General features: G+C 44.1%; 1 protein-coding gene across 1 annotated transcript in view; it reads left to right on the top strand.

Moving 5' to 3' along the window:
* Positions 1 to 12,303, top strand: part of cacna1ha (calcium channel, voltage-dependent, T type, alpha 1H subunit a) — a 174,708-nt gene that overhangs the window by 91,493 nt on the left and 70,912 nt on the right. Inside the window, exons 17-21 of the mRNA XM_061905837.1 lie at positions 2,513 to 2,884; positions 9,283 to 9,386; positions 9,469 to 9,592; positions 9,688 to 9,756; positions 9,826 to 10,010. Coding sequence (XP_061761821.1) covers positions 2,513 to 2,884; positions 9,283 to 9,386; positions 9,469 to 9,592; positions 9,688 to 9,756; positions 9,826 to 10,010 — 854 coding nt within the window. The remainder of the gene's footprint in view (positions 1 to 2,512; positions 2,885 to 9,282; positions 9,387 to 9,468; positions 9,593 to 9,687; positions 9,757 to 9,825; positions 10,011 to 12,303) is intronic.

Genomic DNA, 12,303 nt, shown 5'->3' with positions numbered 1-12,303 from the left:
TACTCCAGTACCAGCTCCACGCCGCCAAGCGCCGGTACCAGCTCCACGCCGCCAAGCGCCGGTACCAGCTCCGCGCCGCCAAGCACCGCCGACGACGGGGCTGGAGCCCACACCAGCGTCGACGACGGGGCTGGAGCCCACACCAGCGTCGACGACGGGGCTGGAACCTTCACCTGTGTCGACAGGGCTGGAGCCCACTCCAGTGCCAGCTCCTCGACAAGCGCCGGTACCAGTTCCACGCCGCCAAGCACTGCCGACGAAGAAGCTGGAGCCCACACCGGCGCCGACGATGAGGCTGGAGCTCACACCAGTCACGACTCCTGCGGCTCCCAGGCCGCCTCCGACGACTCCTGCGGCTCCCAGGCCGCCTCCGACGACTCCTGCGGCTCCCAGGCCGCCTCCGACGACTCCTGCGGCTCCCAGGCCGCCTCCGACGACTCCTGCGGCTCCCAGGCCGCCTCCGACGACTCCTGCGGCTCCCAGGCCGCCTCCGACGACTCCTGCGGCTCCCAGGCCGCCTCCGACGCCTTCTTTGGCTGCAGTCCCCGCACCCTCGTCTGCTGCTTCCAAGCCTGCTGGGATTTCGGTGCTGAGGCGTCGTCCGCCACGTCGACCACGGGAGTGGCCTCTGCGAGGTCATCCTCCTCGCCAGACACTCCCTCCTCCATGTCGGCCACGGATGTGGCCGTGCCCGGGTCGTCCGCCTCGCCGGGCACCTCATCCTGCGAGGCGGCCACTAATGTGGCCTTTTCGAGGTCGCCCGCCAAAACTTTTTTGGCAGCGGCGTTCCATCCGCCGCCGCCACTTGACTTGTCCTCGGTGGATTCGGGGACACACGACTTGGCGACCCTCCACCGTGGCCTCCCTCCGCCCTCCCTTCGTTTGTGGACTCTGTTTTTGGGGAGGGGGTTCAAGTTGTTTCTTATTTGTTTTTGTTTTTTTTTTTGAGACATCTGGAATCTGTCTTTTTGGGGGGGGGAATACTGTTGCGATCTGTGACTCAGATCTTCACATGTTTATTTTTCCATCTTTGTTTCATTCTCTTCTGACCCACTTACTTCCTGTTTAGTCCGTTACCATGGTTACACATTGATTTCACCTGCTCCTCGTTTTTCTACACACCTGGTTCTCCTTGATTTCTCCCTATATAAGCTTTCCTCTTTTCTTTGTTCAGTCTCGGATCCTAATTTGCCCACGCGCAACAGTGACGACTCTCGACCTGCATCTTTGTATGTATATTCTCGCTAGCTTTTACGCTAAGCCATTTGTTGATTCCAGCTCACATGCTGAGGAACTGTTTTTCTGTTTTTGGTTTGCTTTCTCTTTACAGCAGTGTTTTTGTTCCTAGCCTTTTATTATTTAATAAATCCATTTATAACTTACCTTGTTGTGTTCATCGCTTCGACGCATCCCCGGAAGAACCAATCCGGCATTACAATGCCACACAAGCGTCACATGCTTGTGTTTAATGAAAACTATTGATCACAAAACATTATGGCCGTCAGCGAAAAAAAGGTTCACAAATTAGCCGCACTTTTGATAAGACCCAAGGTTCAGAGTGTAGGAAAAAAGTAGCGACTTTTTTAATGTAACATATACAAATGTGCAGCACAGTTGTTACATTTCTAGGTCTCATTTGCAAGTATTATTCACCTGTTTAGCACAGCACTTTGTGTAAAAACGTGCGTGTTGTCCGGGTTAAGCCCTCAACCGGACGTGATTACTCGTCATTCATTTATAATACAGCAATTTTCTTTTTTTGGTAGTAATCACATGCATTAAGGCGTTAACCTTGACAGCCGTAATAATAACCTATATTAATTGTATATATTTTGTGTTAGACTTGTGTAAAGCTTCCATGTCATTGCAACATTTTTTACTAAAAAACTATGTTTAAAACAGCTTAAGGTTTTAGAATGGCCTTCCCAAAGTCCTGACTTAAACGTGTGGACAATGCTGAAGAAACAAGTCCATGTGAGAAAACCAGCAAATTTTGCTGAACTGCACCAATTGTGTCAAGAGGAGTGGTCATAAATTCAAGCAGAAGCTTGCCAGAAGCTTGTGGATGGCTACCAAAAGCGCCTTATTGCAGTGAAACTTGCCAAGGGACATGTAGGCAAATATTAACATTGCTGTATGTATACTTCTGACCCAGCAGAGTTGGTCACATTTTCAGTAGACTCATAATAAATTCATAAAAGAACCAAATTTCATGAATGTATTTTGTGACCAACAAGTATGTGCTCCAATCACTCTATTGCAAAAAAATATGAGTTGTAGAAATTAATGGAAACTCAAGACAGCCATGATATTATGTTCTTTATAAGTGTATGTAAACTTTTGACCACGACTGTATATGGACATAAGATTAGAAAACAATCAAATCCACGGCCATGAAGGTCAATCACTATGTTCCATTTGTTGAAAATGACTCCCTCACTTTTATCGTACCAAAAACGAGAACTAACGTTCTCTGGCAAACACTGAGTACCCTTAAATCCCGTCAATCCAGAGCCTTTCCAGCCCGGGCCGCCGATCCCCTCTCCCTCTTCTTGGGTCCAGCTCGTGGGGAAGCCGCCGTTCCAGCTGGAACAGCCTGGGGAGAGCGCCAAGCCTCAAAAGACGAGACACCACGGGGGAAAGGGAGAGCCTCCTGTCTGGAGAGCGGGGAGAGGAGGAAGACGACGTGGACGGCAGGGAGGACAGCGGGGGTTACGATAACAGACTACGGCCCGGCTCCTTGGAGCAGCTGCAAGTGCCCACTCTCTGCCCGTCCATCGTTGCCCAATATGGCGACTGCAACGGAAGGAGCTTGACCTACGACGCCGGCGCTAACGCTGAATCGAAGGAGGACTCCTTGCCTGAAGATGACATGGATGATGATGTGAGTTACCCTCAGTCCTTTCTTTGTCATCGCTTACCTGATGCAACCCCCGCTTCACACTCCACGTGAATCGAACCAGGGTCTGCACAGTGCGCTAGAGATCTAGCCAAAGGTTGTCATCTTGTTGTCCGGCGCCATTCTTAAAGAAAAGCTACATTTTTTTCAAATGGTCCCATCATCCACAGTCCTTATGTGAGACAAGAACTTGTGTCTTTCCCATTTCTGTGCATTCTAAATCCTGATCAACTTTAGTCTGAGGCAGCTAACAATGCAGGTCATCCATATAAATCTATTTTACCTATAAAGCCTTTAAAAAAAAACTCAACAGTCGTCCATTTCAGATATTCTCAAACTGATTTGATTAATTATTTAAATGCAGTGTTGTATTCAAACACGGTGTTACTGTTCAAATTGTGTGTAATGTTACAGGGGCCAAAAATCTTAAATATACTCGTTAGATAAAACCTCTGCTTTGTTTTTGATTAATACTTTGACCTACTACGCTACTGTTTTTTTTAATGTTGGACATTATGCTGGCACTGGGGGAGCCAAGAGTTTTCTGAGGTGGTACTTGGTGGGAAATGTTTGAGAACCACTAATCTATTTACATGATATGAGCCGCGTACGTTAGCTATATCAACATTGTTATTGTACGCGCTACCACAGAGGAACTACTTTTCTGACGCCGTGAAACATTGCCTCGCCTAGTGAGTAGCCAGCTACTTGCTACTAGCTAGTTTTTGTAAATGGAGAAGAAGGGCTGAGGTTCGAACCCGCAACCATCAGGCTCGGGACCAGTCTGAAGGTGGAGGTATGTTGGGTGGGGGGTGGGGGTGTGGCCTGCGGACCTGAAGCGAAGAAGGGTGTGTTAGGACCGGCTTGGAGATCAGCGACAGTTGCGTAGATGACTCACCTGTGAATGTTGATCTAATCACCTGTCACTCGGTTAAAGGGAGCAGCCGGGAAGGAGAAGGGGGATGTCGCAGTGGAGCTCAAGCGAGAGCGAGTGACAGAGACAACAAGGAACTATGGCTGAAAAGCAGCCCAAAGAACATTTATTGAAAAATAAATGCGGCTCTCAACAAATGGAAAGAGACATTAAAAACCTGACATCGCAAGAAAGCATTTTTTTTTTTTTTTAAAAACAAAGGAGTGAGGATTATGTAGAATTCAGCACCCGAAGGAGAGCATGAGTGCTGAGAGATACAACTGTCCCAATGTTAGAGCAGATGTTATAAGTCACTGTTTTATGTTCTTATTTGAAAGACTTAGCGATAACGCTACATGCTAACGCTCCGAGGCTCTCACCAAGACGGTCGTCAGTGGTAGCAAACACAGAAAGTGCTCTCTAGGTTCTGGTTGTAGATGGAAGTAGCGTCCGTTGGTTTGAGCTTTGTGAAATCAATGTGCCCAGGAAATAAGTGAGGCTAATGCTTAACATGACCTTCAATCCATCCATCCATTCATTTTCTACCATTTGTCCCTTTTGGGGTCGCTGGGCGTGCTGGTGCCTATCTCAGCTGAATTCGGGCGGAAGGCGGCATACACCCTGGACAAGTCGCTATCTCATCGCAGGGCCAACACAGATAGACAGACAAAATTCTCACTCACATTCACACACTAGGGCCAATTTAGTGTTGCCAATCAACCTATCCCCAGGTGTATGTTTTTGGCGGTGGGAGGAAGCTGGAGTACCCGGAGGGAACCCACGCAGTCACGGAAGAACATGCAAACTCCACACAGAAAGATCTCAAGCCCAGGATTGACCTTCGTATTGTGAGGCACATGCACTAACCCCTGCTCCACCGTGCTGCCCGCTTAACATGACCAAAACACTGAAAATATTACAAGTTATGCCTTCTACTACTGTGTTCTAAATGGTGTTGAAGGTTTTTTGTCGAGGCTTTTATTGGCGGAATATATAGAATCCCCATTACCTGCATTGTTGACTACCTCTTACTAGCATTTTTGTTTTTTTTTTATCATTATAATGCACAGAACAGGGAAAGACGAGTGAAAGGATTATGGATGACGGGCAAAATAAAAAAATAAAAAGGTGCAGTTTTCTTTTTAAATGGGACCCATTATGATTTTCCTCTTTTCTGACCTGTACGTGTTTTCACAATGTCGGATAATCTTGTTACTCACTTTCGAGTGACCCCAGGCCTACGGGCACAACGACACTCAGACCCTGGACAATGGGCATATGCACACACACACACCCCCACCCCCAACCCACACTTTTGCCACAGCTTGAACCCCTTAAGGATGATGGACGGCTGAGCAGCGCTTTTGTGTAACATGTTTATGTAAGCTTATGGCTATCAAGTTTTTTTTCTTGGCCTCAGTCTAACCAAAAAAAGTTAATCTCAGACTGGGCTCTTGGGGCTTGGGGGAAGGGAGGGTGTCCAGACTGAGGCCAAGAAAAGCAACTTGAATACCCATAAGCACACATAAACATGTTACACAACTAATTAAAAAAGTATCAAACATTTTAAATAATGCCAAAGTGTCAAATCATGAGAGTCATGCATTTGGGTGTGAGTTTGCATGTAGTTTTGGGGGTTCTTTTAACACTGGGGCATTTGTGACATCACAGATCGATGGACGTACGTATGTGGGCATCTAAAATGTGTTGTCGGCCAGCATCCTTGTATTCCTTCTCGTTTCATGCCCTCCCACCAGCACTGATGTCTGTAAAAACAAACAGATGTTTATTTGCCTATTTTTACACAAGACTGTTTTATCAACATGGGCAAGTATGAAAGTGGATCAAGAAAGACGAAAAAAGACGTTGCCATTGCAACGTTACTGCTCGGATTGAGGAGGTGCAATGAAGTATTATTTTCATTGAATCGTGGCACGCACACAATAAGACCGACGTGTGACATGCAGTGACATCAATGTTGCAAAAATTATACTTTTTTGGTTTGTTGTTTTGTGCGTCACACAAGGTTTACTTAACAATGTGATCGGTGAGTCTGAATGCGGTTTATGAAGTGTGTTTTGGACAGCGTCTGAAAACAAAAAAGTGGCGATGTTTGTTTTCAAGATGTATACCGTATTTTCGGAGTATAAGTCGCTACGGAGTACAAGTCGCACCTGCCGAAAATGCATAATAAAGAAGGAAAAAAATATATAAAAGTCGCACTGGAGTATAAGTCGCATTTTTGGGGGAAATTTATTTGATAAAATCCAACAAGAATAGACATTTGAAAGGCAATTTAAAATAAATAAAGAATAGTGAACAACAGGCTGAATAAGTGTACGTTATATGATGTATAAATAACCAACTGAGAAGGTGCCTGGTATGTTAACGTAACATATTATGGTATACAGTCATTCAAATAACTATAACAAATAGAAAATGCTATACGTTTACCAAATAATCTGTCACTCCTAATTGCTAAATCTGATGAAATCTTATACGTTTAGTCTCTTACGTGAATGAGCTAAATAATATTATTTGATATTTTACGGTAATGTGTTAATAATTTCCTACATAAGTCGCTCCTGAGTATAAGTCGCACCCCCGGCCAAACTATGAAAAAAATAGTCTGAAAAATACGATATGTAAGAGTATACATTTGCATACCATCCTTTGATACTTCTGGAGACGTTGGGACGTTGAGGGTTTAATTTGCAAACTAAAGTAACGCCTCCACACACGCAGACAAAAGTGGGGTTTAAATGAGACTGGAGAAAAATGTACAACAAATTTACACCAAAGCATACCCAATGAATAGTATCTAGACCACAAGGAAGAGTGTTAAATGTGTATTGTATTAGAATCATCATACGTCCCCTTTAAGGACTCAGAGAGGGAAGTTTACCACTGTATTCTCGCACCGATGCACCAGCTTGCATCCGTTACACTCCTCCCGAACCTTTTTTTTATCCAGATCACGGCACCGATCTAACCGACCTACCATGAATTGATTAACGTGGACCCCGACTTAAACAAGTTGAAAAACGTATTCGGGTGTTACCATTTAGTGGTCAATTGTACGGAGTATGTAGTGAACTGTGCAATCTACTAATAAAAGTTTCAATCAATCAATCAAAAGACATTCACATACCCATTGACTGACCCAAGGTCCTTAGAATGAAAGTCGACTTCGCCCTTTGAGGAATCTGAGAGTGAAGTTTACCACTGTATTCTTACACTGATGCACCAGCTTGCATCTGTTACACTCACCTCCCTAAACCTTATTTTCATCTGGGTCACGGCACCGATCTAACCGACCTTCACACTGCCCGTCGATTGACCCAAGTTCCTTAGAATGAAAGTAAACTCCTCCCTTTGTTGCACTACAGAGTGAAGTTTAACACCGTATTCTTAAACCGATGCACCGATGCATCTGTTACACTCACCTCCCCAAACCTTATTTTCATCTGGGTCACGGCACTGATCTAATCGACCTTTACACTGCCCAGTGATTGACCCAAGGTCCGTTGATTGACAGTCGACTCCTCTCTTGATGGCACCAGAGAGTGAAGTTTAACACGGTATTATCGCACCGATGCACCAGCTGGCATCTGTTACACGCACCTCCCTTAACCTTATTTTTATCCGGGTCACGGCCCCGACCTAACCGACCTTCACACCGACCTTAAATCCGCAGATTGAAAGTTGACTCCCAAGGTGTCAGGGACTGAGGTTTACCAACGGACCCTTGTATGGCGGCACCAGCTGGCTATTTTCCAGCATCTACTGAACATATATCTTTGTTTGTCTGATTATCTAGTTCCGTTTTCACAGCCTCTGCACCTTATGAACCTTTTATATGCACATGGTTGACACGAGTGGTAATTGGGGGCACACTTCATTTGCAAATGCAGTGTGTGGATGTGACACTCCTCTGTGCACGTGGATGACCTCTGAGGTAGATGGTTTTATTGCCTCCAAATCCGAGTTGAGTAATGTGTCAAATCCACTCAAACCAAGTTCTCCTATTGGGCCCACTAACCCTTCTGCTACATGCATATGAGTGTGCACTTGTTAGAGTATGCGTCAATTCCCTAGCGATGTCCCGACTAAAATGTGTTTCTGGATGTCTAACAGCAGATTCCGAAGACTTGCCCAGTTGGACTCATACAGAAATGGCATTTTTCCAAATAAAGGCTATCTTAAATACAATCTAATGTAAATGGGTTTTTCTTTTATAGCCATTTTCTACCCCTTTTTAAGCAGCCCAAAGCGCTTTGACAGTATTTCCACATTCGCCCACTCACACACACATTCACACACTGACGGTGGGAGCTGCCATGCAAGGCGCTCACCAGGACCCATCAGGAGCAAGGGTGAAGTGTCTTGCTCAAGGACACAACGGACGTGACTAGGATGGTAAAAGGTGGAGATTGAACCAGTAACCCTCAGATGGCTGGCACAGCCACTCTACCAACTTCACCACGCCGTCCCCTAATGTAAATGACCTCTGTAACATATTCTTATATCTGAAACCTTATTTGGGTTCTTAAATGTTTCTATTGCTCGCAGAGTTTTAGGTTTAGAGATCGTTATGATCCACTTCTCGGCAATCTTTTGTATTTATATCTGGAACGGAGGGTAGCCAGTGTGGCTGGCCCACGTACCCGTTGGCAAACCTTACGCCCTGACAACCTTAAGAGCAGTGCTGGATGTTGGGTTGATAGCCCCGGCTTTACGCTCGGTAGCTGGCATGCTCTTCTCTCAAACCGGCGACCCAGGTAAGAGGCCTGGGACTGAACCACACAAAGTACCGTGGGTCCGTGGACCAGATGAGAGTGAGGTTGAGTGTAACGGAGGTTAGCCAGGGCGACTGCGTACATTGGTAAACCTCGCTCCCTGACAACCTCAGACCTCATTTTTCATGCAGGCGACTCAGGTTCGATTCCCGGGGGGAAGAAGAAAAAGCAGGGACTGAACCATGCAGGTTACACATTGACCAAAAAGATAATAGACACTGATTCTTTGGTATTATCTGTAGCTTGTACATTGAGACTCTAAGACTTTTTATTACCAAAGTTGAGCATTAATTGTAGTTTTAATGCTCAAATAAAATGTTCGCACTCAGGGTCAATTTAACTAATCCCAAACATGACCATGAACCATGAATGGATGAAGCCTGCTCGGATGAGCGGCAAAAAGGTATTGTACGACAAACTAAACAGTCAGGTTGCCCTGAGAATACAATCCGAAGGGTTCCCATTGTCACATTGGGTTGAGATTTTTCTTACCCAGATATGGGTTCAGGTCCAAGAACAGCGGTTGTGGTTTGTGACGCCCTTTGAGGCACTCGAGATTAAAGGTTATGTACATATTTTTTTTAAAGATCGATTGATTGAATAACCTGATGAATGAGAATTTCAATAGATACTATTGACGATGCTGAACTCTAACGTCTGACCCCATCTAGAGTTCTGTCTTCTACATAATAAAGAAACACCTTCTCAACATGAAGCCTCGCTGGTGCATAGACCATGAAGACTGGACGTTGTACTTGTTCTCACCAGAGAACTCGTAAGTCTTTGCCGATACCATTTGTTTATTTGCTTTACGCAAGGATACACAGATTCAAATTAAAAGATTGCCTGGTTGTCAGATTCCGAGCGTGGTGCCAAAGTGTGAGCTCTCACAAAATGTTCGACCACGTGGTTTTGGTTTTCATCTTCCTCAACTGCATCACAATCGCTCTGGAAAGACCAAATATACAAGACAAAAGCACGGTAGGACACATACAGATCTCAACATTGGCGGCGTTAACCGAACGCGGTCCCTGAAATCTTTACATTGGGTAACATTCACCTGTCTTCACCTTTAGGAGCGAGTATTTCTTCGAGTGTCCAACTATGTTTTCACTGTGATCTTCCTAGCAGAGATGACCATAAAGGTAAGAACCACTGTTTATGTTCACCTTAATGTTGTGAGGCTAAAGAAAGATGTCTGCTTCAACACCCAGGTGGTTGCACTCGGGTTCTGCTTCGGGAAGCAGACCTATCTCCAGTCCAGCTGGAACATTCTGGATGGCGTGTTGGTGTTTGTGTCTATGGTGGACATTCTTGTTTCTCTGGCTTATTCTGGTGGCAACCGGATCCTGGGCATCCTCAGAGTCTTAAGACTGCTTCGCACTCTACGCCCACTCAGGTACACAGTGTGTTTGTGCATTTGGAATTTAAAATATGCTAAGTGTTCACATGAAAAACTGAGTAAAAATCATCAGTTTTTGATGCATACTGCTTTATGTATTCATTTACACCAAGAGTTCTTAATCTTTTTGACCTTGGCACCCAACTCTTTCACTGAAGAGGGGTCCACTCAAATATTATCACTGAATTAGTCATCTTACTCTTGATTTTAAACATATTAAACACCATATCTAACCTACTTACAGTTGACATTATCGTCAAATGATGTGAAAGAATGTGTTAATCACAAGGATTATTATTTATTTGAGACATAAACTTTAGGCATAAGTCAGGCCGATTAAGAAAAAAAAATAAAATGAACAAAACAAACTGCACAGGAAGCGATTCATAAATGACTGACAAAAATACATTTATTAACAACTTTTTTGTGCTAAAATAAATGAAATAAATCAAACATGAATGTTTCTTGTGCGATGAGGTGGCGACTTGTCCAGGGTGTACCCCGCCTTCCGCCCGACTGTAGCTGAGATAGGCGCCAGCGCCCCCCGCGACCCCAAAAGGGAATAAGCGGTAGGAAATGGATGGATGGATGAATGTTTCTTAGCTTAACTGTAAAATTTAAGTGCAAATGAAAATACAGCCTCATCACTTTAGTCATAATTCTTGCGCTTGAAATTTTCTTTGATGGGGATGGGAATTGATAAGATTTTTCTGTTTCCAATTCCACTTTCGATTTTGCTTAACATTTTGGTTCCATAGTGGTTTTCTTAACAATTCTTACTTGAAAAAAAAAAGAGAAACACATGTGGATTAGCCTGAATGTTGTTATTTTAGAGTAGGGGTCAGCAACCCAAAAAGTTGAAAGAGCCATACTGGACCAAAAATTTAAAAAACAAATCTGGAGCCACAAAAAAATAAAAAACTGTGTATAAGTCTCTGTGGAGGTTGCCCCCTGATCACAACAGATTCTCTTGTAAGCCCGGTAGTCAGGTGTGACAATTGTTTTATTTTGCTCACACACAGCAACAGCACCCTGCTCTGCGACTTTCCAGTCTCTTTAGCGTGTCTGTCCAGTGTGTGTGTGTCCGTGCGTCTGTTCACCGGTAACTCCAACACTCAACAACGTGTCTATGCCCGGCTGCTGTTAATAACGGCGGCAGGTGAATAGACAACAAGTCCCAGCTGGGAAATCTAATCACCTGTCAGCTTTGTTTCAAAGCCGGCCCTGGCACACCCCGCTACGCGGCAGGCCCACAGGCCACGCCCCCCTCCACAGTCTCGTAATGAAAGCAACACATGACGCAAGTGTCTATACTAGCTATTATAGTCTACTATCAAAATGACTGTGTTGCAGGCTGAAGCACATATTCGTTGAAAGAAATGTTGAAATGTAATATTTATTGTACACATTTTTACAACATTAGAAACCATTAGTACACACAAACAACTATCTGAAATGTGTCATAAGACATGCCAAACTAAATTGTATACAGAGATGATAAAAGTAAAGGATGTTAAATGATCTCAAATATACCTACACAGGAGGTATAATTGTGTAATATGTACATACAGCTGGCTTAAATAGCATGCCTGATTAGCACTCCAACAAGTCAATAACATCAACAAAACTCACCTTTGTGCATTCACTCACAGTAGGAAACGTTTGGTGGACAAAATGAGACAAAGAAGGATTGGAAGAGATTATATGTAAACAAACTGTTGTGTAACGTGCCACACTATGATGGGTTCAAGAACCACTGAAATTAGTACAACAAAACAATGTTCACCATATACTCTCATCAGTGAAGGTTAAACACAACAATATTAAACAGTGGAATTTCTAACAATTGGGAGGGTTTGTGTCATGTTTGTCCTCAGACAAAACATACTAAAACAAAACAATTATTTTCCCCCATATTTTTCCGTTTTCAATCCTTTTTTAAAAATGCTCCAGGGAGCCACTAGGGCGGCACTAAAGAGCCACATCCGGCTCGAGAGCCGCGGGTTGCTGACCCCCTCATTAGAGGTGGTATAGAAGAAGAAAAGGTACTTTTTAGAAAATAAATGTAATAGATAAATATTCTTCTGTAGAAATTAACTAAATAAATCACGGGGAAATGACAAAAGAATGTAACATTTAGTAACATGTGATAATGACCTATTATATGCAAAGTGAGATATGTCAAACCTTTATTGGTTATAATTATGATGATTAATCCATCTCAATTTGGTAAAGTGGGCTTGAGTTAGGGGAGTCCTGTATGGGAGGTTGAGCAGGACTCTCACCAGCT

The sequence above is a fragment of the Nerophis ophidion genome, linkage group LG07 (assembly GCF_033978795.1).
Source record: "Nerophis ophidion isolate RoL-2023_Sa linkage group LG07, RoL_Noph_v1.0, whole genome shotgun sequence".
NCBI lineage: Eukaryota > Metazoa > Chordata > Actinopteri > Syngnathiformes > Syngnathidae > Nerophis > Nerophis ophidion.
Note: the sequence above shows the minus strand (reverse complement) of the source record. Positions and strands in the feature narration are given on the sequence as shown.